At 28.0% G+C, this 24,124-nt stretch overlaps 3 protein-coding genes and 1 long non-coding RNA gene across 5 annotated transcripts in view; 2 read left to right on the top strand and 2 right to left on the bottom strand.

Moving 5' to 3' along the window:
- The window catches only part of LOC112639647, a 39,387-nt gene extending 25,549 nt beyond the window's left edge, over window positions 1-13,838 (bottom strand). The window contains exons 1-2 of one of the 2 annotated variants that reach the window (XR_003123605.1): window positions 13,720-13,838; window positions 5,343-5,508 (exon numbers count right to left, since the gene is read on the bottom strand). This is a non-coding gene — a long non-coding RNA (uncharacterized LOC112639647). The remainder of the gene's footprint in view (window positions 1-5,342; window positions 5,509-13,719) is intronic. The other variant, XR_003123606.1, reaches the window with a different exon arrangement.
- On the top strand, window positions 3,388-9,656 carry LOC105258212 (glutamic acid-rich protein). Its single transcript, XM_025414353.1, has 9 exons — window positions 3,388-3,593; window positions 5,762-5,959; window positions 6,122-6,517; window positions 6,584-6,876; window positions 7,028-7,121; window positions 7,403-7,477; window positions 7,853-8,137; window positions 8,233-8,627; window positions 9,420-9,656. Exons 1-9 carry the CDS (start codon window positions 3,542-3,544, stop codon window positions 9,432-9,434), a joined length of 1,803 nt encoding a protein of 600 aa, XP_025270138.1. The 5' UTR covers window positions 3,388-3,541; the 3' UTR covers window positions 9,435-9,656.
- Window positions 13,839-15,247: 1,409 nt separating the features above from the next.
- Window positions 15,248-21,953, bottom strand: LOC105258209 (U2 snRNP-associated SURP motif-containing protein). The gene is made up of 20 exons (XM_011269344.3): window positions 21,661-21,953; window positions 21,532-21,575; window positions 21,330-21,446; window positions 21,137-21,233; window positions 20,709-21,023; window positions 20,299-20,363; window positions 20,055-20,220; window positions 19,712-19,875; window positions 18,776-18,835; window positions 18,230-18,273; window positions 18,002-18,106; window positions 17,703-17,930; window positions 17,319-17,561; window positions 17,038-17,224; window positions 16,774-16,960; window positions 16,552-16,685; window positions 16,374-16,462; window positions 16,107-16,266; window positions 15,877-16,031; window positions 15,248-15,634 (listed from the first exon to the last, which is right to left on the bottom strand). The coding sequence occupies exons 2-20, from the start codon at window positions 21,553-21,555 to the stop codon at window positions 15,358-15,360; spliced, it is 2,817 nt and encodes a 938-aa protein (XP_011267646.1). The 5' UTR covers window positions 21,556-21,575; window positions 21,661-21,953; the 3' UTR covers window positions 15,248-15,357.
- Window positions 21,954-22,753: 800 nt separating this feature from the next.
- Window positions 22,754-23,580, top strand: LOC109610496 (bladder cancer-associated protein). The gene is made up of 2 exons (XM_020029664.2): window positions 22,754-22,974; window positions 23,040-23,580. Exon 2 carries the CDS (start codon window positions 23,122-23,124, stop codon window positions 23,362-23,364), a length of 243 nt encoding a protein of 80 aa, XP_019885223.1. The 5' UTR covers window positions 22,754-22,974; window positions 23,040-23,121; the 3' UTR covers window positions 23,365-23,580.
- Window positions 23,581-24,124: the final 544 nt, after the last annotated feature.

Raw genomic sequence — 24,124 nt, 5'->3', positions numbered from 1 at the left:
TTTTAGTATAAGGACTTGCATTAGTTATACAATTTTAATAGCATTAATTATAAAACTTGAGTAGATATTTATATATATAACATAATATTAGATTTACATATATATATATATATATATATATATATATATATATATATATAAACTATTTTATATTAAAAAAATGCAAAGAATAAAAATACAAAGATATCTATTAATATTGTGAATAGACTTGATTACTTTACAAATTGAGGAGAAAACTTGTGAAATCTTAAACTAATACTTTTTAGACTAGTACATCACATATACAAATTCAATCATAGATAAAAAATACCTAAATAACGTATAATTACAAGCGTTGAATTTTATTCTTTACAGCTATAAACATACATGTATAAACTTTTTTACTGCATTTATATAATGTTATTTTTATTAAAATAATTTAAATTTTACATTTGTTCAAAAATATGTACTCCATTACTGATTCATAAAAAAATTATGTCCTCCGTATATATATTCTCAAAAATCGTAGAAATATTAAACATTTAAAAATATTAGATCTGTTAAATTATTTAATAGAAAAAAATACCATGAAAAAAGATATTATAATTTTATAGTGTTGTTCATCAAATTTATTTTAATAACATTTTGCTTTCACATAGTTTATGCATTCTATGATGCTATTACAATTGATTATATGTTAAATAAATATTTTATCGATTTCCTGTGATAGTATATAATCAGTTTTCATAATTTTTATAATCCTAAGCTATATAATCCTTCCTCCAAATTACAAATTTTCTACAAAATGTAATTTTCATTATTAATTTGTTATTTTTAAACTCGTTAAATTATTCGAGATTTATTAAAGGATTATAAATATACTTATAGATTGTTATCATTAGTAATTACTGCTTCACATTTGTTTTTGAAAAAAGTCTATGCAATGCACATGACAATATACTTCCATTGAAAGAGAGAGAGGGAATCAAGGTATACTAATACAAAAAATTCTTTATATATGAAATAAACTAATATATTTTTTTCGAAAAAAGCCTAAAAAATTATAATGCCTATTTGTGTTACAATAATTTGTAATTATTTGAACAAAATTCGAAAGGAAAAGAGAGAAAATAAACAAGTGAATCTAAAAGTGTTTTTTCTGTTGAAGAATATGATTAAAATTAAGAGTAAGAAAATTTCAGTGGAAGCTTCCTTTTTTAGTTATAAATGAAAATGCGCATAAAATGCACCTGAAACATGGCAATCCGCCGATCTCGGGTGTACGTAAGTTACGTACAGAATCATTAACTTATACAATGTGTGTAGAGATAAAAAAATTAATACCTACAAAAAGGCAAAAGCTATATATACAGAGTTGAGAACGTTACTTCAAAAAGTAACGCGTTACCGTTACCGTTACTTTTTATAATACAAAAATTAAATTAATTTATGTTAAAATATGATTATTATTTTATAGTATTTATTATAGTTGATTTTAAAATATAATTATTACTTTTATATATTCGATAATTATAAATTATTTCATCATTGATGTTCTTCATATTCAATTTTTCATTTATTGTAATTTAGAAATTTTAGATTTATAAATACAGAGAAAAACATTATGCATGTATATAATTTTCCAAAATATTTGCAAACTGTTTTGTAATGAAAATAGATTTTTCAGTTACTAAGAGGATACTATCCAGAATTACAAAATTAAAGTAACGATTAAAAGTAACGGTTAAATTCGTTACCGTTACTGTAAAAATATAACGACGTTATCGTTACCGTTACAGACAGAAAAAAGTAACGATAACGATATTACAAGTAACGCATACTTCCCAACTCTGTATATATATATATATATATATATATATATATATATATATATATATCCTTTGTATATTTTAATATTGTACATATGTTTTCTGCGCAATAAACATGGAACAATGTATCCTTTAATGTAATTAATGCTCGTTTATCCACATTTATTTTTCACATATTAGAAAACCGATTAGAGATTCGTCGTATACTGTTGAATAATATATTACGACAGATATATACATGCATTTAATAATTAAGATGCTCTACACTTTGATCTTTATATGAAAAACTCAATATTTACTTATATAAAATTTATATTTATGAAATCAGAAAAACATGTTAACACAATATTTATTATATACAGGGTGAGTCTGATAAAACGTCCATCGTGTTTTTCTCGAAAACGAAGCGAGATATAAAAAAATGTTTCAGACAAAAGTTGTATGAAGCAAAAATATATAGGGTCGTAGCATGTAGCATATATATATATATATATATATATATATATATATATATATATATACATACATATAAGTTTAAAAAAACGAAATGTATAATTATTATCTTTTCTGATTGAGATATGAGAAAGATAGATATATGTATACTGTAGTTCGTGAAATGATTTAGCAATCATTTAGCCTAAACAGAAAATTATTATAATACCAGATATGAGTCATGCAAGAGAAGGGAAGAAAAGGATATCGAGAGATTGCAGAATACAGAATGCAGATAATACAGATATTACGGTATTTTTTGTGGTAATTGGAAATAAATTATTTGTTATTCTGCAACTTATAATTAATAATACTTTTATATAATTGTAATTAATAATAAAATTGCACTATACACTTATAATTAATATATATTGCACTATATTTATAATTAATAGTATCCCAGATAACATTCCTTGCGCGCAAAGTTTGCGCGTCTTATGTATATAAACTGTGTACGCGGTTTGCGTGAGTTTTGCCCGCAAGTTGGTTAAGCTCATGTACACCAGCGAATCACATGCAAATGGATACCATATGCTAGCGTTTTGCGTACATATCGCTTATTGAGTTCACGCGCAAAATGTGCTAGCGTTTTACTACCGCTATGACGACGCACTGGGATAGGGTTTTGCTTGCGCGATATGAACCATATTTGTGCGCGACTTGCTAGATATTTACGCGCAAAATGTTTTCTGGGATTATACTAGATATACAATATCAAAAACATAATATTTATATACATAATATTTATTTCTTTTTATTTCATTTTTTTCATTAAATAATGACGTTACTTTTTATTTCATTAAATAATGACGTTACTTTTTATTTCATTAAATAATGACGTTACTAATCTGACTATAAAATACATAATTGAGTGACTCAATATCACTTGAGTGTAAATGAAAAGCTTTCGACGACCACTCGGCGGTATTAATTTGAGAAATGCAAGCAGTTGATGAAGCTTATATTCGATATACATATTCAATTATTATTGAGTATCGGTAATTAATAACTTAATGAAGAATAATCCCAATAGATGGCACGCGAAACATGCCCGTGACGTCGATAAATTCGCATAAGATTTTCTCGCGCTCGGAAGCGCCGATCTAGCATCTTCGAATGAAATTTTGTATGTACAGAGTATAGTGATCTCCAACGTAGAGATCTTCGGCACATATTTAAAAATTTAAATTATTTAAAGTGACCACAAAACAGCACTCGATTTAGTGTACGCTTGTTAAAGAATGTCTGGTGATGTGCAACCAAGAAAACGGAAGGAAAAACGACGCAAAAAAGGTAAAGAACTGAAGGCTTATAAAAGGTATACTAGTGCGCGCATGATTCACATATCGCACTTTCATAACACAAATTCCTATAGCTGTGCGATAATTTTAGCAACGTTTTTTTTCCTTTATTTTTTATAAAATACAATCAATACCTGCAGAAAATACGCGTTATTATTAACTTGAGTGTCTTGCTTGTTTTGAAGAATTTGCGCGTTTATGCTCCGCTTTTTTACTGCGTTTTCGAGCGTTTTTATATTCGCAAATTATATTATTACAATAATGTATTAAAGTTAAAACAGGATACGTCAAAAATTTTGACGAAACGATAATATTACAAGCGCATATAATAGAGCGGAGTTTTATTCTTACGATCCTCCGTTAGCTTCCAAAAATATCCACATACTGTAGCTTGTTACTTATTGGCAGACGCGTGACATATTTTTATTTCAATTATTTAATTTATAAATTTCTTGCATCTAATAATACTCGATTTATTTATATTAACAGTTTGTACGTTGCACTTAAATTGTTAAACGTAAGATAATGCAAATAATCATTGTTTGCTGACATTTTTAAAAGGAAATTTTATCATCTTATAAAATTTATTTTTAGAAAGAATTGTATTTTTAATAATGATTAATATAGAAATATTTTCCATTTTCCCTAACAATATAGATATATTTTCCATTTTCCCTAAACAATAACTCGATTCATGCTCTTTTTCATTTTCTCTCCCTTCCCCCTCCCCCCCCCTCTCTCTCTTCCTCTTCCTCTATTGGACGATATTTAACAAACACTGATACAAGAAATAAATTAATACGAGAAATTAAATATTGTATTTTCAGAATTTTTGAATCTATATGTAATATTTTAGCTTTGAATACATTGAAAGAATTATATTTCATTTTATATATTTACATTTCCACAAACTTTATATATATATATATAAATTTGTATATATTATATAGAATATAATAAGCCCTTATTTTTTCTAACGATGTTATGTATCACTGCACAGGATTTTTATATTATACAATAACTGTGCAGTATAATGACATCGTTAGAAGATACACATAAAATTCTTACAAAAACTGCGAACTTATTTGAAGATGTTTAATACTTCTCAAATGTATGAATCGCATAATTGTATTCTAATGTAATTATTGTTTAATATCCTATATTGTTTAATTACCACGCGACTAATGGCTGCTAAATTCAACACTGCATATTTGAGATCTATAACAATATATATATTATTATAAATTTGTATATATGATTAATAAAATTTTATTAATCAGTTTATGAATAAAGTAAATATCATAAGGTTTAAACAAATGAATATAGAAAATTATGTAGAATTCAAACACAAATGCTTTTAGATTGGATAATACATGTTAATCTATTTTTGTATGCTAAAAGATAGGTCGAGCTTCTAAAACCCACATTTTCTGACTCTGTGAGTAGCTTTGCCAAATTTCTTAGACGGATTAAAATTTTATATATATCTAATGAGGGCTAAAATCCAATAAATCCGATAAAAAATTTAATTTCTCGTATTATTTCGCATATTATTTTATATATAACATATACATACATACATATATAAATACATACATACATACATAAATACATACATACATATATAATATATATTAAAATTGACTAATACATTAATAATATATACATATAAATAAAAAGGTGATTCCAAAGACCCAAAAAACATGTACATTTGTAAAATATACTCTTATCATATTTTCACCATTAAGATTTTTCAATGCACGTTTTCTATCCTTACGACTCATAAACGCGACAATATCACAGTTCCTTTGTCTGGCTTTTTCTTCGTCACTGCGTAGTCACATTATTTTTATACTAGCCAATGGATCATATTTGCCAAATATTTCCATCAGTTGCTGTTCTGTGATCTGGAAATATATACATATATAATTAGAAATCACGAATAGAAAGTAAAAATGTTTCTGAAATTTGTATTGAATTATTATATATGTATAATAAAAACAATCTTTCTAAATAAATAAATGTGTTAATTAATTATAGTTATTTATATTCAACTTGTCTTTTGTGTTGCATAGAAATTGCATATTAAAAATAAAAATTATTTTATTAAAATTTAAGTACAAGTATAGCATTTTTTAATTTATTATTTATTGTATTTAGATGATGAAGATACTGGTACTCCACCGCCTATTTTGATCAGTCCGACTGACACTTCTGTCGAAAATATCTCTATTCATATTTATAAAGAAAGTAGCACAGGCGGGCATTGGTGTGCACGAATTATATTTTTTACTTTACTGGCTGTTCTTGTTGGATTAATTGGTATAATAATATTCGAACATAGAGGGACTACAGATGGTAAATAGAAAAATAAGTTTTTTCGTTTATATAGAATTTTTTTTCATTTGTAACAAAAAATTACGCAGACATAAATAAAAAAGTCTTTTTTATCTATGATTCGAATTAAAACGTAAGAAGGTATTTATATTTGATATATATTTTAACATTATATATTTTAAGTCGACACACCAATTACATCATCACGGTGGGCAAGTATATTTGAAGGCTGGGTAGATGATTTGCCATCCAATCATGATGTAACGCATGAAGAAATAGAAGAAAGTAAAGAAGTGTCAGAAGAAGAGGAAGAAAAGGAAGACCATGATGAAGAAGAATCGACAGAAATCGAAGAGCAAGAAGATACAGAAGAAGAAGAAAAAAAAGAACCAGAAGAGGATGAAGGGATTGGCGAAGAAGTAGAAGAGGAAGAGGAGGGGAAGGAAGAAGTAGAAGAAGAAGAAGAAAGTCAAGAAGGGGAAATAGAAGAAGAAGAAGAAGAAGAAGAAGAAGAAGAAGAAGAAGAAGAAGAAGAAGAAGAAGAAGAAGAAGAAGAAGAACAAGAAGAAGAAGCAAATGGTATATGCAAAAAATGTTACAAAAATATTAAAAATATAATTATTTTCATTTAAATTTTCTTTGTAGAGGATGAAAATGAAGACGAAGGTATTGATGAAGACAATGAAGAAGAAGAAGGAGAAGAAGAAAATAAAGCACAAGAAGAATATGATGATACTGGTACATTGGAAGAAACTGATGAGACGAATGAATATGAAGATAAAATAAACGAAAGAAATGATAACTTTGATGTGGAACTTGAAGCTAGTATGGAGATTGATAATTCTGCAGAAGAGAAGGATAATGATATATCTGAGGAATTCGCAGATATACCTGGCATTCATGAAATTGATGATAATAGTGCTGAACCCTTAGAAGAGGTATGTACGTTTCATTTTACATTCCTTTTTATTATTTTTGTACATTATCATTTTGTTTTATTATCATTTATATATCTGATTATCTTTTGATGTTAATTATTTTATCTTAGTTTTATTTTTTTGCTATTAAAAATGAATGCCTTTTTATCAGATAGAAAGTGAAGAACGTGAAGAAGATGTAGATGATGTAGATAGTGAACATGAAGCAGAAGAAGAAGAAGAAATTGAAGAAGAATCTACTAGTGGTGAGTTTACGAGAAAATATATATTAAAAATGCTTTTGCTAAAGCCTTTAGATAATTACGAATCTCAACTATAGTTGTAAAATGATCCTCCATGCTCTTTTACTTGATTTTAATGTGAATATAACATGAAAATATATAATATAAACAACAGCACACCCCGCTCTCCATTTTTAATAATATAAAAAGATAAAAATATCTTGCTGCTTTATATTTATTATATGGTACTTTCCTGTAAAAAAAACAAAGATAGTAATTAGAAATAAAACATATGGTGCTTGCAGTGGCTGTGAAGTTTGGAGTCGGTGTTGCACTTGTTGTTGCTGCGCATTTTGTTCTCGTTAGACGATGGAACAATGGTAAATTTTTTATTATGCATTATCTTATAGCAGCATATTTTTTTATAACAGGCTGCAATATATAACATATATGAAAAAACAATTGTTTAGATTTATTAAATGTGCAGTAAGAGTTTAATTTTAATATTATTGTAATCGTTGTAAGATCAAAAAGATTAAAATTGAAATTTTTTACAGGTAAGTAAAAAACTTTGACGTAGATAAATTTATTATATTATAACTAAATCAATCTTTTATATATTAGTATATACATTCATATACATTTAGTATATACATTCATATACAGTATATACATTTAGTATATACATTCATAGAATGAATCTGTATCCTTCTTGCATGCATCAACATAAAATACTGAATAACTCAATTTTTCAGTTAATACTTCCCGTTCTTCGCATGATATAATTGACATACCTGATTTATCAAGACGCAATACAATAGTTCCACCGCCTCATATTAAACAAGTAATTAAATCAGTTGAAAACGTCGACAATAAAAAACCTATAGAAGCACAAGTGAAAAATTATGAAGATTTGAGATTTAAATATATGGATCTACAAGAAGAAAATATTTCTCTAATCGATGTAAACAATTTAACTTCAAAAGATAAAGCACCAGAAGTAAACGAAAAATGGTCAATTCAAAGTACAGCTAAAGCAGGTGTGGTGAATAATCTTTTATTATTTTTTTCTTGTATTATATTGAGATAAACTGTATGTATGCCTCACATATTTGCTTATATTTTTCGACTATAGAAATCGATACTAATCAGGACCAATTTAAAATAATATCATCTAAAGAAGAAGAAAATTATGAATTAGAAACATCTGAAAGCGAACATGTTTTGGGAATGGTAGAGTATGATGAAGAGCAAATGGAAGAAAATAATGATGATGAAGAAGGAGAAGAAGGAGAAGGAGAAGAGGAAGAGGAAGAGGAAGAGGAAGAAGATGAGGAAATCGAAAATGTTGATGATTCAGAATTAATAGCTAAACTTGAGGCAAAATATGGAAAATTACCCACTGTACAGGACAGTGAAGCTGAAGAAGAAGATGAAGAGCAGGAGGAAGAGGAAGAAGTAGAGGAAGAAGAGGAGGAGGAGGAGGAGGAGGAGGAAGAGGAGGAAGAGGAGAAAGAAAAGAAAAAAAAGGTAGAAAAGGAAAAAAAGACAACAAAATACTAAAACGGAAACGTAAATAACAAATTATTAAATATAAATTATAATATATTTTTTGAATGCGTATACACACACATATACATGCATAACACGCATGCATACACACACGCACATACATATGCATGCAGAAACAGAACTTTTATAGCTCCCTTTATTCTAACGAATAATAATAATATAACTTTATCTATATTTATTCTTATAGAGATTTATATATATTATGGTTTTATAAAATATTTTATTGTTTCAATTAGATTAAGCAATGTCACTTTTTCCCAACATTTATCAGTTATAAATAAATTAAAATTTGGTAGATGTAAAACAGATAGTTAAAATGAGCATGGAGGATCTTCATTGTAATTAGAAAATAATTTTTTTTCATTTAATCCATTTATCAAATAAGTGAAATCATATAAGAAATTAAAACTCTTTATAAACTATATATATAGTTTATAAAGAGTTTTAATTTCTTATATAGTTTAACTTCCAGTGAAAAATGATAGATCGAAAAGACTATAGACACCTAATAAATATTTAATAGATGTTTTTTGGATCTATATTTCTCAGTGAGTTATATATATATATATATATATATATATATATATATATATTTAATTTAAAAAACTGCAATATACTATATTTTTTTAAACCTATTATTATATATTTGACAAAAATTTTTTAAATATTTATCAAATATATAATAATAGGTTTAAAAAAATATAAATAGTATATTGCAATTGTCATGAAAATATATTGCTTTGCAAACAGGTGTTAAAGCACTAAAGGACTTGCATGTGGAATCTAAAGCAAAAGCATCCATTCAACAAAAAAGAATGAAAATTAATCAAGCGAATAGTGATCAACTTGAGAATGAAGAAAAAGCTCGTGACTTTAATATATGAAATATGGATGATAAGTGTTGCCTATGAAGAAAATAATTCCACAGAATCCCAGAGTGACAGTAAGCTTCATAATTAAAATAATGTTTATCTTATAAGATAATTTGGTAATATATTTATTTTTTTCGAGTTGTGAAATTATTATCTTTTCGGCAAATAATTTATGTCGAAAACATGATGTATAATTCGTAGTTTCAAAAAAAAAAACAAGATATAAAATTAGTAGTATATATATGTAAATAAAAAAATGATATTAATTTTTTTCTTGCTCTTTAATATAACTAGCTGCTTTTATTTTTATATGAGAAATATGTTATGATTTGAAATGCAACAATTTTGTTAAAGCTTAAAATTATATTATATGATTTCTCAAAGATAAGATATTTACAAAAATAATAACTGATGCAGCATAGATAATAAAGTTAAATTAATTTAAGGGAAAAAAATAAAGACATCCTTTACAAAATATATTGATAATAATTGTTAAAAATTAAGATTTAAATATAAAAATTATGATAACCAATAAAATCGAATTATATAATAATTAAACATTATGTGTGTGATAAGCTTATAGATACAAAGATAAAATGATGTATAATGATGTATAAATGATTGTATAGCTTTACATAAAATTATGTATTCAAAAATGTGCACAATACAAGAAAACAATATCTTTGATACATATTATTATGTAAAATTATTTTATTCTGAAATATTTTAGAACATTTAACAACTTGATATAAACTGAAAGACGATTATTCTCTTTTAATATTTTTATGTAATTAATATATATACTCTTTCTTCATTCTCTTTTTACACATGTGTGTATTTAAAAAATATAAATAATATAATTCACACGACTTTTAATAATTGTTAAAATATGTTTTTTTCATCCGCGATTCCATGAGAAAAATTTGAGATTTGTGATTGAAATTTTGTTGAACAATTACCCGTTGGATTTTGTTAGTGATTCTATTATCAACAGAATTAAGAATATTATTCAACGGAGTAACTCCCCTCCTCTTCCTTCTCAGTCTCTTCCTGTTTTCCCTCTTCTGTCCTCCTTTCCTCCTTCTTACTTCACCATTCCTTTCATTAATAGATTCTTCCTATAAATTTGTCTCTTTGTCTAATTCTCTTAACAAGAGATTAGCTTTTAAAATTTTCAATCAACTTAAATGTTTTATTAAGATACATAAAGATCCTCTTCCCAGTTTGAACCATTGCAATGTTGTTTATAAGATTTGTTGTACGGACTGCGATGCTTCATACGTGGGTCAAACCAGTAGGCAACTTTGTACGAGATTGAAGGAACACAAAAGAAATATTAATTCCCCCACGAACAATCTTTCGATAATTTCGACGCATAGAATTTCGAGGCATGAGTTTGGTTGGGATGACGTCTCGATTTTGAATGAGGAGTCTCATTATTTGAGGAGAAGCATTTCAGAAATGATCCATATTAAGCAGCAGAGTTGCGGTCTGAATGCTCAGGAAGATACCTCTTTACTTAATTCCTTATATTTCCCTATTATTAATAAAATTTCTTAAACCTCGCGCCTTTTTGTTGTTTTCCCTTCCCGTTCCTTTTCCCCTTCTTCCTTAAATAAACTTTTTTTCTTTTCGCATAGAGGGACCTTCTTCTTTCTTTCTTTCCTTTTGGTGGGGGGCTTTCTCTTTATATTCCCATGCTTTCCTGCTTTATGTGAGTTCTCGCATTGTCGTTGTCTTATTCTTGCGATGTTAACTGTGCATTTTTTTTAATTATTCTAGATATTCTCCTCCGTTTGACTGTGAGTCTCTGTCTTTTATTCTTTCATATATTTTTATTATTATTATTTTTATTTTTATTTAAACATTTTTATTTTTATTTTTATTCATTTTATATTAAATACGTTGGTTTTTATAATTTATGGGAATTTTTCTTTTAATTTTATTCTCGAATTGTGTTGATTGTTTGGTCTTGGTTTGGACTGTTACAGGTTGTCACAGCCAAATTTTTAATGAAAATATTATGAATTGTCTATTATCAATTTTGAAGAATAACTGTTCATTTGATCGGGACTCCGTTTCTAACAGCATTCACATGTCAGCTACACTTACGAATCTAACTTTTATTTTTATTTTTTTGTTAAAACATTTTTTTGTTAAAACCTTTTTTTTGTTTTAAACATTGACTCCTTGATTTCTCCCACATATTATTTTATTTTTGCGATTTTGCGTTTGTTATATATATGCGTTATCCTTTCTTTCAGTTAGCAGATATTGAACATTTTTAAATTTAAATTTTTTCTGTTGCTTGAAAAGGGTAATATGCTTGACCGAAACGTTGCGATCGATTTATTTACTGTATCATTTATGGATTACATGTCTTAACAATATTATTATTTTTGTTTTTTCGCACTTATATCAGCGAGTTAGTTCTGTATTGGCCTTTATCTAATTTGTTATTTTAATTTTATGTTTTTGTGCAGTTTGAAAACTGCACACATGTTGTCTCAACTATAATGTGTCTCTCTATGCAAATTATATTTTGTAATGTAAAAAATAAAAGTTTTATTTCGATAATAATAATTAAACAGTGAAAAACTCATTTTATATTTTTTAAACAGATATAGATGAATCAGATATATGTATATAATGCATAATTAAATAATATATAATAACACATCAATAAAAATGCATAGCAAAATTAGGCAGCAGCAAGTGCGCCAATATATCAAAAGTTGCCAATATATCAAAAATTCTGTGAAAATTAAATTACATGAGATAAATCTTAAAAATATTCGATATTATTCCTAAAAGAAAAGTAAAGATTTCTATTTTGTGAATTTTAATGATTCCTCTATTAATTATTATGATAGCCTCTTCATAAGGTAGCAAAAAAAAAAAAGAAAATTATTTTAACGAAATAAATCTTTAAAATTAAATTAATGATGGCTAAAAGTTTCTAGCGAAAAGAATAAATAATAGCTTAAATTACTTTTGCTTTTACAAATCTCGACACAATCGACAGTTATTTTCAAAATCTTATTTGCTTGACCCTCAAATACAAAAGCAATACATGTTCAATATATAAGAGATATCAGAAACATTCAAAAATCAATATATACATTAACGGTGACCTTGTTATTCTCGAGTTCCGAGTTTCCTTGTTACTTGCGACAACGAATTTTCAACGGAAAAAATTTTAAATTTTTATTATTTTTATTACAAGAATGAATATTTTTAGAAGAATGAATTTTATTAATTTTTATTACAAGAATAAATATATTTAACAAATAGATAATGTTCAACACGAGACAGATTCACGTAGATATTGCATGATGTTTTACAATCGATTATGGCAATTTTCACCGGCAACAGGCCGGTATTCGAGCGCGATCACGTGTCACGCGATAGAAAAAGCAGCGTAAAGAAAGTCCTGAAATTTTGCGCTAAACGAGACGTCATAGGGCCTCGGCAGCCACAAATTCCGATTGAATTATTAATATTAAATACCGCGATGATAGTTCTATTAATGACATATATATATATATACATACATATTATATCTGTGATTGATAATATTGCACTTTTAGAATTTGTGAGTATATATTATTATATTTAGTATCTCTTTTAGTACTTATTTTACATATTTTTTATCAGTAAATGTATCAAAAAATGCTAATAGAAATATTCAATCTTCGTAGACGTATGTATTAATGTTAATATTTTGCTCTCGATTCACGCGACAACATTCTGTAATTTGCAAGCCCGCGCGATGTTCGGGGAGCAGGCTAAGAGATACCAAGAAAAACTTACGGAATTTCGTCGAGTTGTGTACGATTATGTGTAGAAACGCGAGATCAATAGCACTAAACGTGAATTATTATAAGGACACAAAAGAACACGAGAAAAGTACAAGTATATAATTTTTCACGAATACGCGAGACAATAAATCTACACAATTGCGACGGTTCTGGAGAAATTGCTGCGTAATATTTTAAGCACACGGATGGATTAATCGTCCGAAACATTAAAGAATCTATTAAACGCACTATGCGAATAAAATCGAAAACGTAACACTAATTAGGGCGACGATTCTTAAACGCTCTAATCACTCTAATCCATCCGAGCACGACGTAAGATCACACACGCATAGCCTCACAATAAAATTGTCATCTTACCAAAAGATTCTGGAAATTCCAATATAGGAAAACGCGGTCCTCTACATCCTCTCCGGTTGCACGCTCGCCGAACACTGAGAAGTGAGGAGCAGAGCCAAAGCTGCCAGATTGTAGACGCAAGCAGTATCTGGCAACTCCGGCTTTTCGTCCTGTGACGGACAGCTCAAAAGGATGTTACGTCCATATAATAAATAATAAATTAAAAATGCTTTATATTAATAACAATATATATATATATATATATATATATATATATATATATATTGTTAATAATATAAAGCATTTTTTAATTTATTATATTCAGATCATGAAGATACTGGCAGTATTTCACCGCCTATTTTGATCAGTTCGACTGATACTTTTGTCTTCTTATAGAGATTTATATGTATTATGATTTTATAAAATATCTTATTGTTCCGATTGGATTAAGCACAATGTCACTATTTCGCAATATTTATCAGTTATAAATAAATTAAAATTTGGCAGATGTAAAACACATAGTTAAAATGAACATAGAGGGTTTTCATTGTAATTAGAAATTAATTCTTTTATATATTTAATCCAATTATCAAATAAGTTAAACCATATAAGAAATTAAAAATCTTTATAAACTATACGTATAGTTTATAAAGAGTTTACTTTCTTACATGGTTTAACTTCCCAGTGAGAAATAATAGGTCGAAAAGATTGTAATCCTAATAGATATTTAATAGACGTTTTTTCGATCTATATTTTTCTCAGTGGATTATATATAAATATAAATATACACATGCACACATACAATTAAAGATTAGATGTTTACAAAAATAACTGATGCAGCATACATAATAAAGTTAAATTAATTTAAGAAAAAAAAATAAACTCTCCTACAAGATATATCGATAGTAATTGTTAAAAATTAAGATTTAATTATAAAAATTATGATAATCAATAAAATCAAATTATATAATAATTAAACATTATAAAAAGCTTAAAAACAAAGATAAAGTGATGTATAAATGATTATATATATCTTTACATAAAATTATTTATTCAAAATGTTCACAATGCAAGAAAACAATATCTTTGATACATATTATTAGGTAAAATTATTTTATTCTGAAATACTTTCAGAACATTTAACAAATTTCTTGGTATAAACTTAAAGACGATGATTTTATTTCGATATTCTTTATGTAATTAATATATACATCTTTCTTTATTCTCTCTTCACAATGTATTTAAAAAATATTATAAATAATCTAATGCACATGACTTTTAATAATTGTTAAAATATGTTTTATGTTTTTGTGCACTTTGAAAACTGCACACGTTGTCTCAATTATATCGTGTCCTTTCTATGCAAATTATAATACAATTATTTTATAATGTAAAAAGTAAAAGTTTTATTTCGATAATAATTAAGCAGTGAGAAATTTATTTTATATTTTTTAGACGGATGTGGATGAATCAGATATATGTATATATAAGAAGAGAACAATCGCCAAAAAAACTAATCTCTTTTTATATTAATCTATGGATGTAATCGTAAGATAATAAATGTTATCTGATCTAAAAGAAAATAAAAAAGTATCTTGAAGAATTATTTTGTGAAAAACTGCTGTGTAATTATTCTACAACAATGTGTATATATGTAATTTAATATTTATGCTTGTGTCGCTTACGCGGGGAAGGCGGACTACAAGCTCTATGTTTAGAGGAAGTACGTGGAGGCGGTGGAGGCGATAAAGAGGGTGATCTACGTGATCTTTTCCTATCACAACGTTCATTAGTGGGCGATCTGCGTGATCCTCTGCCTGAAGAAAAGGAAGGCGATGGTGTACGTCGAATACGAGGAGGGGACGGGGTTACCGGTACACGTTTTTTATATGGAGATCTTGATCTACGTTTGCAACGTGGCGATCTACTGCGTGATCTAAAAATGTATAACAAGATAATGTATAAGAAGTATATTTATACTTAAAATGCATTTTTGAACTATTATTTCATAAATAATATCAATTGATTACATATAGATATATAAAAATCAATTAAAAATTAGATCATATAAGACCTCTGGATTGAAAAATATCAGATAATAGAAACTTCATGTATTATATAACGAAAATGTAAAAGTATGTGGAATGCATATATAAAAAAATCCGGCAGAACATTTACCTATATCTTACACTTTTGGACGATGGACTTGCCGAGGATCGTCTACGATAGCTGTGACTAGGAGATTCTGGTGTGGTACTTCGGCTTCTTTTCTTCTCCCTTCGTTTCTCATCATCACGTTCTTCGCTTTTTATGTCCTTCATTTCTCTCTCGCTCTATAGTAATTTTAACGTGTATGTGTATACGATATTGTTGTTACATATTGAAATTAATATGTGTAAAAATTATACCTTTCTTATAAGTTTTTTTCTATAATGCTCTACTTGTGCTTGTATCGTCATACCAGACTTTAATGTTCTTCTACCACTTTCTAATTCATCCTGATATTGCATAATTTTTACTTCAATTTCACGTAATCTATTTCGCCTTTCTTCATTATAATCCCTACCACTGTTAAAGTAATTTTTATTATAAATATGTTCTAATATATATAAATTATTAAACATTTTGTGCGCAAAATTATCAATATCATCGACAATTATTGCAACAAATTCTACCTAGAATCCATACTAGTATCTTGAGAATTAGAATCTTCATTTTGACCTAATTCTTCCCATTTACTGGTAGTCATTGCTTGTGCCTCGACCTGATTATTTAAAAAATTATATAAATATAATACAAGAAAATATTAACGTTATTTCATCGATAAACATATAGATAAAAATATTTTAAAACCTGATCGGGATCAACAGTTTCCCATCGTGAAGGAACAAATCCAGCTGGTATTGTCGATTTCTTTTCGTCTTCCTTATTTCGCGTGTTTACATTGTTGTCATCATCCATTGGTACTCCGTCAATATCTTCATCCACTATGACAGATATATATATACATATAATACAATTTACTAGTATGAAACTACATCTTTTTATGTATTTATTTCAGGAACGCATATATACTAGGCACTCCATCAATATCATCGTAATTTGAAGTTGCTTGAGATGTGAGGCCATGTTTCATGGCACCTTTCAACAGGGTTGCACCGTCAAGTGGTACACCATCTAAATCTTCAGTACCGTCACCATCAACATCAGATAATGGTGCACCATCAATATCTTCATCATTTTCAGGCTCAGGTTCATCCATCTTAGAGAAAGAAATTAAAAGTGTTATAAAGTCTATTTACTGACAGATATATTATTGTTGTAAATTTAAAAAATTACCAAAACAAGTCCCAGGAATGTATTTTGTAATTTAACAAGAAAATCTCTTGGGTAAACTGTCCAATCTTCCCATGCTCTAAACATTCGCATAACACGGACTTTGAATCCTTCTGCCTTTAATTTACTATCAAACTGCTTGTATGCTTGATGAACTTCGCTAAAAATATCTAGAAGACGTGTCTCAAATCTGTAAAATTAATGATTTATTATATACATGTATTAAGATTATATACATGTAGTATCTTTTCTTTCTTTCTTTTTTCTTAAGAAAGATTACATACGCTTTTCTATAAATAGTGGCATTAGTCACTTTGACTCCACAATTATGTAATATATCAGATATCAAGTATAATCTTGCAATTTTTTTATTTACAGGAGTTTGTAATATTGATAATGATTCTGAAATACAATCACAAATCTCCTCTGCTGCTTCTGCATGTTCTATACAAAATACCATTGCTTCTGCTACTTTTATTCGTTCAGGTGATATATTTCTCAACAAATCTTCTAAACGATCTCGCTGACTATAAATAAATAGAAAGTATTTCAGAAAATTTATGTATATATTTTCAATCACAATTATTTTTCATAGAGAATTTTCAAATTGCTTTATTTTAAAATATTATTTTATAAATATTTTTGCTAATTTTTTAATATTTGAATACCTGATTGAAAGACTACCCCTCCTTGGTTCTTGTCTCTCTTCCATTTCTATTAATTCATCCGGCATGCCTTGTGTCCAAGGATTGATTGGTGGTGGTCTCCATACACTTCCACCTTTGAACATTCTAAAATCTTCTGTGTGCCATTCTTTCTGTCCATCCCCTTGTAAGATAGAATATAATTTCCAGCGATAATAAGTGTGTGCAGGAGAATAATTCTCAAATAAGAATCTAAAATTAAAGTTACTATCATGTATATTCAATTATGTAACAGAATATATCATATATCATATGATATATACCTGAACATTGGATTAGTTAATTCTCTGTTCATAATCATTGCTTCAAACATTGGTCCTTCTCGAATTACAAATTCAACCATTCTATGTATTAACATCACTAAATTTCTGTAATATACGATTTGATAAAGTATGCATTTATATCAATTACTATTGATTACAAAACATCACACAAAATATCACAATTAACAAAAGCGCTTACAGATCTATTATATTATTTTAATCAAATACCTTTCTGTTGGTATCACCACTTTGACAACAGCATTCTGCAAAATCTGATTATCAATTCCAATCAGACCAGATCGCCAGTGCAATAGTGATAGAATAAGATATTCCAAACACCAAAATGTGTATCCCATGAATAATCGCCAACAAATTAACACAACATAATTTGTAAATATAATTAGAATTGTACATTTAATATGGTCAATAAGGAATTTACATATATAAAATATACATACACACGCGCGCGAGCGCGCACATATGTGTATGTACATTTTATTTTTTCAAAACTATAAATTATAAAAATATAAGTATATATTTGTCATTATATTTGTTACTTTCATAAGCAAACTGTTAGTCTTTTTTAGATTCTAGAAAAGTTCTAGAAAAGTTATCTTCTCACTTAAAAAACTTTCTTCCTAAATATTTTTATAAATAGATATCTATTACAATTAATAAATCTATCATAACAGTCCTGAATAAATTAAAACAGATTAATAGAAGAATAAATACTATTTCAAACTTTTTTTTAAAGGAGCATAAAAATAATTTTACCTTTTCAAAATTTTCCTTTTCCTGCGGCTCCGCGGTCTGTATATTGCGGATACGTGGAATCTGAGATTATGTTTCAAAAATGGTTATTTAATTTCAATAAAATGAACAAACAAATTTTTATCACAATTTAGCATTGTGATCATCTTGAAGTATCATTTTATTGACTACATGGGGAAAAAAGAGAACGAGTACATCGTTAATGTTTACTAAGCGATAATTTTATTTCGCGTTTTATTAAATTGTTATATAAAACTACTAATAAATATGATTAAATAAAAGAAATAAATATATTAAATGTTAATCCTTTGCGTTTCAAATCATTTCTGATATTTTGTTCCAGCAAGTCTATTGCAATTCAGCTACTTCCACCTATATCTTATAGTTTATATATTTTTTCATGTTTCAATAAGATATTATGTAATGTTTCTTACATAATACATATATAAAAAGGGGAAAAAAAGACTCTACAAAGATATATGCAGCCATAGCACTACACAAATTATTTTTGAGATTGCTAGAATGTTCGTAAATAATTATAAATTTCTATGTTAAACTAAACTTGATACTGGTTTAGCTGGAATAAAATATGACAAATTATATGACATAGGACTGCAAAGAATTAATATACTAATTAATAGAATGCCTGTTGACCGAATTTTCATGTAAAACTATTTACTTAGATATTTTTAGGATAAAGTATATTTTTTTCAAATCCTATAACTATTAATATATATATATATATATATATATATATATATATATATATATATAATTAATATATGATAAAAAAAAGGAAAAAATACAATTGATTAATAAATATTTTCGGAATATGATTATTTTCAAAGGATAAAATATTCAATAAAAAGAAAATCAATTGAAATGTATATAATTAAGTAATTTATTAATTACACTTCTCAAGTGATTTATTTGATATACCTTGTGCCTGTCACGACGATGTGGTTGAGCATTAAATGGAAGACCAGATGGGGGTGGTGGCTGCGTGATCTCCATCAAAGCAGGTGGAATATAAATGGGATAAGGTGGAATTGGTACACTTTTCCCCCAGCCCAATTTCATCTCGTACTGCATTATATCGCGACCTAAATCATGATGTAATTTGATTATATGTATATATGTATATGGGTGTGTGTGTGTGTGTGTGTATAATATATATTAAATTTGAGAGACTCTAATACATTAATATATAATAAATAAAAAGATGATTCCAGAGAGGAAACAATATGTACATTTGTAAAATATATTCTTGTCATATTCTCACCATTAAGATTTTTTAATGCACGTTCTCCGTCCTTACGACTCATAAACGCGACAAAACCACAATTCCTTTGTCTGGCTTTCTCTTCGTCACTGCGTGGCCACATTATTTTTATACTAGCCAGTGGACCATATTTACCAAATATTTCCATCAGTTGCTGTTCTGTGATCTATTTGGAAATAGACAAGTTATTGTATAAAATATCAATATATACTAACACTTAATTAATAGTAATATAATATTTTACCTTTGGATTTAAATTTCCCAGGTACAAGTTTGTGGTATTTGGATCACCATTATCAAATGAGCCATCTGTAAAATAAAAATTCTTCAACATTTCTTGTAATTATGAGGTTGAGAAAGGTGGCAAGGAAAAAGATAAGGAAGGATAATACCCTCATATATCAGGGCTAAGAGACGGGGATCATCAATGAAGTTATGCAGATTAGCCTTTCGCGGATCCGGAAATGAGGATTTATTACCTACTAAAGTTATAAGTATACTACAGATTTAAATAATATTGTTTTAAAAATATATCATTATATATTTCATTGCAAAGACGACTATTGAAGTAAAATTGGAACGATTCATATTATTATATCAAGTTAAAATCAAAAGTATTTTATGTAACATTTATATATAATATATATGTAATACCTTCCACACATTTTAAAGCAGCCAACATTGGATCTTCAGATTGCGCAGATATTACAGTCTTCACTACACCCTTATATTTGTGTCTCTCTTCACGTTCCTCTTGTATCATCTTCAGCTCTTCTTTAAATAATTCAAGATTGCTTTTCTTTTTTTCTCCTTCCTTTTTCTTTTTACCCAATCTATCTAGTTTTCGTTCATTCGTTCCAAGCAATCTTGCATATTCTTGAGCTTGTTCCGCTGATGATCTGGTATCAACTATTTCTGAGATTTTTGATTGTGGTTTATAAAGTTTCCCCTTCTCCCTCGTGTCTTCCTCTTAAAAAGATATAATATAACATGAAATAAAGTGTATATTTTTTTAACAATTTACTTTTCCAATAATTTAAAAAATAATTGCTTATAAATGCACACATAAATTCTATACTTACGTCTTTTGCCTGCATCGTACGTCCCTGCTTTAACCCATACCTTGCTAGCTGTTTTACTTGGTGTTTCTTGAAACGTTGCCACAAATTCTTCAAATGCCTATACATAATGCATAATTATATATCACAAGATAGAGCCGTAAAGTAAATTTAATTCATATGGAGAAAATCAGTAACAATATGCGGTCTTATTTACCTGAGCCGCAGCTTGTTCTTGTTCCTTCTTACGTTGTTCTTCCAGCTCTTTTTTACTCAATGGCCGTTTACCCATAGTACCGATGGAGAAAGCCTTAAGTTTTTGTTCCGCAATTTGCTATAAATGCAAATTAGAAATTAAATAATATGCAATTATAAGCATCTTGATATAAGTACAAATCTAACAAAGTTATATATATTACCTTCATCATAGCCTTATCCGCCATTTGTAAGGCTATAGTGTAACCTAAAAGTATAAGAAAAAGAAATTTAGCAATATAATACACGTGTAAATTGAAATTTGAGCATCACCGAAATTAATTTAAACATACGATTGCACGATGTTATGGATATCCGTCGTAAAATCTTGATTCTATTCAATGAAATATATGCGCCGACGTCTTACTTGTCAGCAAATACGAGTTAACGTTGTTGAAAAAGTAATTCGAAAAAAAAAACACATTTATTGGAAACAATAAGACGCAAATTTATTAAAAATTATGACGATTGATTTTTTTTAGAAAATACAAAATTCTTCTCCAACATTAAGCGATTCGTTCAACATGCATATCTCATTTCACAGACAAAAAATTTGGAATATTTAGACTATCCAAAACACATTTCTCTCTCTCTCTTTCTCTCTTTTGAAATGAATCCTGCCGACTAATCGACTAGAGTAGGTTTGTTCCTTTTATCAGCACTTTCTACACTCAGATCAGGTCCTTCGTGCTTTTCAGCGGACTCAACTGCTAAATTGAATATAATTGGTTTCTACTTTCAGATCCGACCAATCAGCATCGAATTACATCGGAAAATCTAGTAATGTTGCCCAAATGTTGAATCCGCTGAAAGGAGCCAATATGAAGCCCGTATCAGATTATGCGTGGAAGATTGAGATTGAAGATTGAAATTTGACCAATCAGGACACAGAAATTTGAGGTCCCTTAATTCTTATTGGTCAAATTCCCATTTTTTTATCTTCAATTTTCAATGTGTATTCTAATACAGGTTTAAGATTTATAATTGCATTAGTACTAACGATGAGTTTGTTCATCGACGAGATGCTATTAGCCAATCGATAGCCGGATCGTGGATAAATTTTCATCACAATCTATGATCACAATCAAGCGGACTCGATGAGCCTCCGGTATCGGAATAAAAGAATATAAAAATAAAAATATAAAAATATAAAAAATATAAAAATTTATGGTCGTTACCACTGAACTATAGTATGACTATAATTCAGTGTCGTTGTCGATTCGACGACACTCTTTTGCTGCTTTTGAGTTAAATGCCAAATTGGAACCGGACATACTGTAGAGCTAATGTAGATGTGAGTAGAGCTGTGCACGTTTTTAAGGTCCACAGAGGGCGTATCGCTTTCAGGAATCATCTAAAAACGAGCCATGACACCTCTCATTGTCAGTCTTCTCTCTGGCTGAAAATTATGCGAAATTATTGGTATATCGCAATTTAGTGTTGATTGGTGTTCTTCCCTTTCCTCTTACCTCTCTTTGTACATTGTAGTGTAGTACGACGGACAGTCATATGGTCGACGAGAAAAAAAAATACATGTTCAAATTTAAGAAGTAATAATCAATGACGACAAACTGATTCGTATGTGAGCGGTGATGCTTCCAAATGAGGTTAATAATCACTTATGTTAATTATCTAGGTTATTAGTTATCGCTAATGTTATCATTTTCCGAAGGTTCTGTCATTGATGAGATATTCGTCTGACGTGAAAGACGTCGTGAGTGCAGTTTCGGCCATCCTTACACGCTCAAGAGAAGATGTACTGCCTACAGTGGCTTATTCCGGTGCTGCTGATACCGAAACCTGTCAATCCGGCGTTGCTGCAAACCCATGTCATGTTTATGGCGCTCTACCTGATCGGATTCTTCCTGGAGCGTAAGCCTTGCACTATTTGCAGCCTCGTATTCCTCGCTGCTGTCTTCCTCATTTGTTACAGCGGTATAGGCAATTGCCTGTTATGGAGCACAAATTGCGACACAGTAAGATGCGACAATGGCTAAGATCGCATTTTATTTATTATAGAGAATTATTGCCCTATTCCCTTTTATCAATTCCTTCTTTCTAATTTCTTCCTCTGTAGCAGAATATCGCAAAGCAATTCTTTAATCCATTAGTGCGTGTTTTATCCGCAGTGTGATGATAGGTAAATAACTTTTAAGTTTTCTAGCTTTACGAGAGATTATCAAAATTTCTGTCTATATATAATAATATAATGTCATTATTATAATGATATTTGAGAATATTGAATATGTATATATATATATACTTTGAATTATGTGATTTTAAAAAGAAGGGTTAGATAGTTTGAAGTTTGTACACACATTCTCTAGAACTGTCACATAATAACAAAGTAAGATAAATTTCATGATTCTAATGTGATACTATTTGCTTGTCAATATATTAAAAGAATACAAATTTTATTGATAATATAATCTTTAATAGTGAAAAAGGATATTAATTAGCAATAAATAATATATATTTTTTTTTTTCAAATTCTTATCCGTATCTTTTGGTATAACAATAACGATGTTATATTAGATTATTTTTTTTTAATGGGAGTAGAATTCTAGATTTTTTCTTATATATATTTTAAAAGGTATATCAATAATTATATAAAATTACAATTTATTTTGTTAAAGTTTTGCTTTAAGTAATATATAAAATGTGTAATTAACGTTACATTGCATAAAAAATATGTATAACCTGTTAAATATTTCAGTTAAAATGATATGCTTATATTAAAGCAACATAGATATATAG

Source organism: Camponotus floridanus, unplaced genomic scaffold (genome assembly GCF_003227725.1).
Source record: "Camponotus floridanus strain SB8 unplaced genomic scaffold, Cflo_v7.5 scaffold8, whole genome shotgun sequence".
In the NCBI taxonomy this organism is placed as follows: domain Eukaryota; kingdom Metazoa; phylum Arthropoda; class Insecta; order Hymenoptera; family Formicidae; genus Camponotus; species Camponotus floridanus.
Note: the sequence above shows the minus strand (reverse complement) of the source record. Positions and strands in the feature narration are given on the sequence as shown.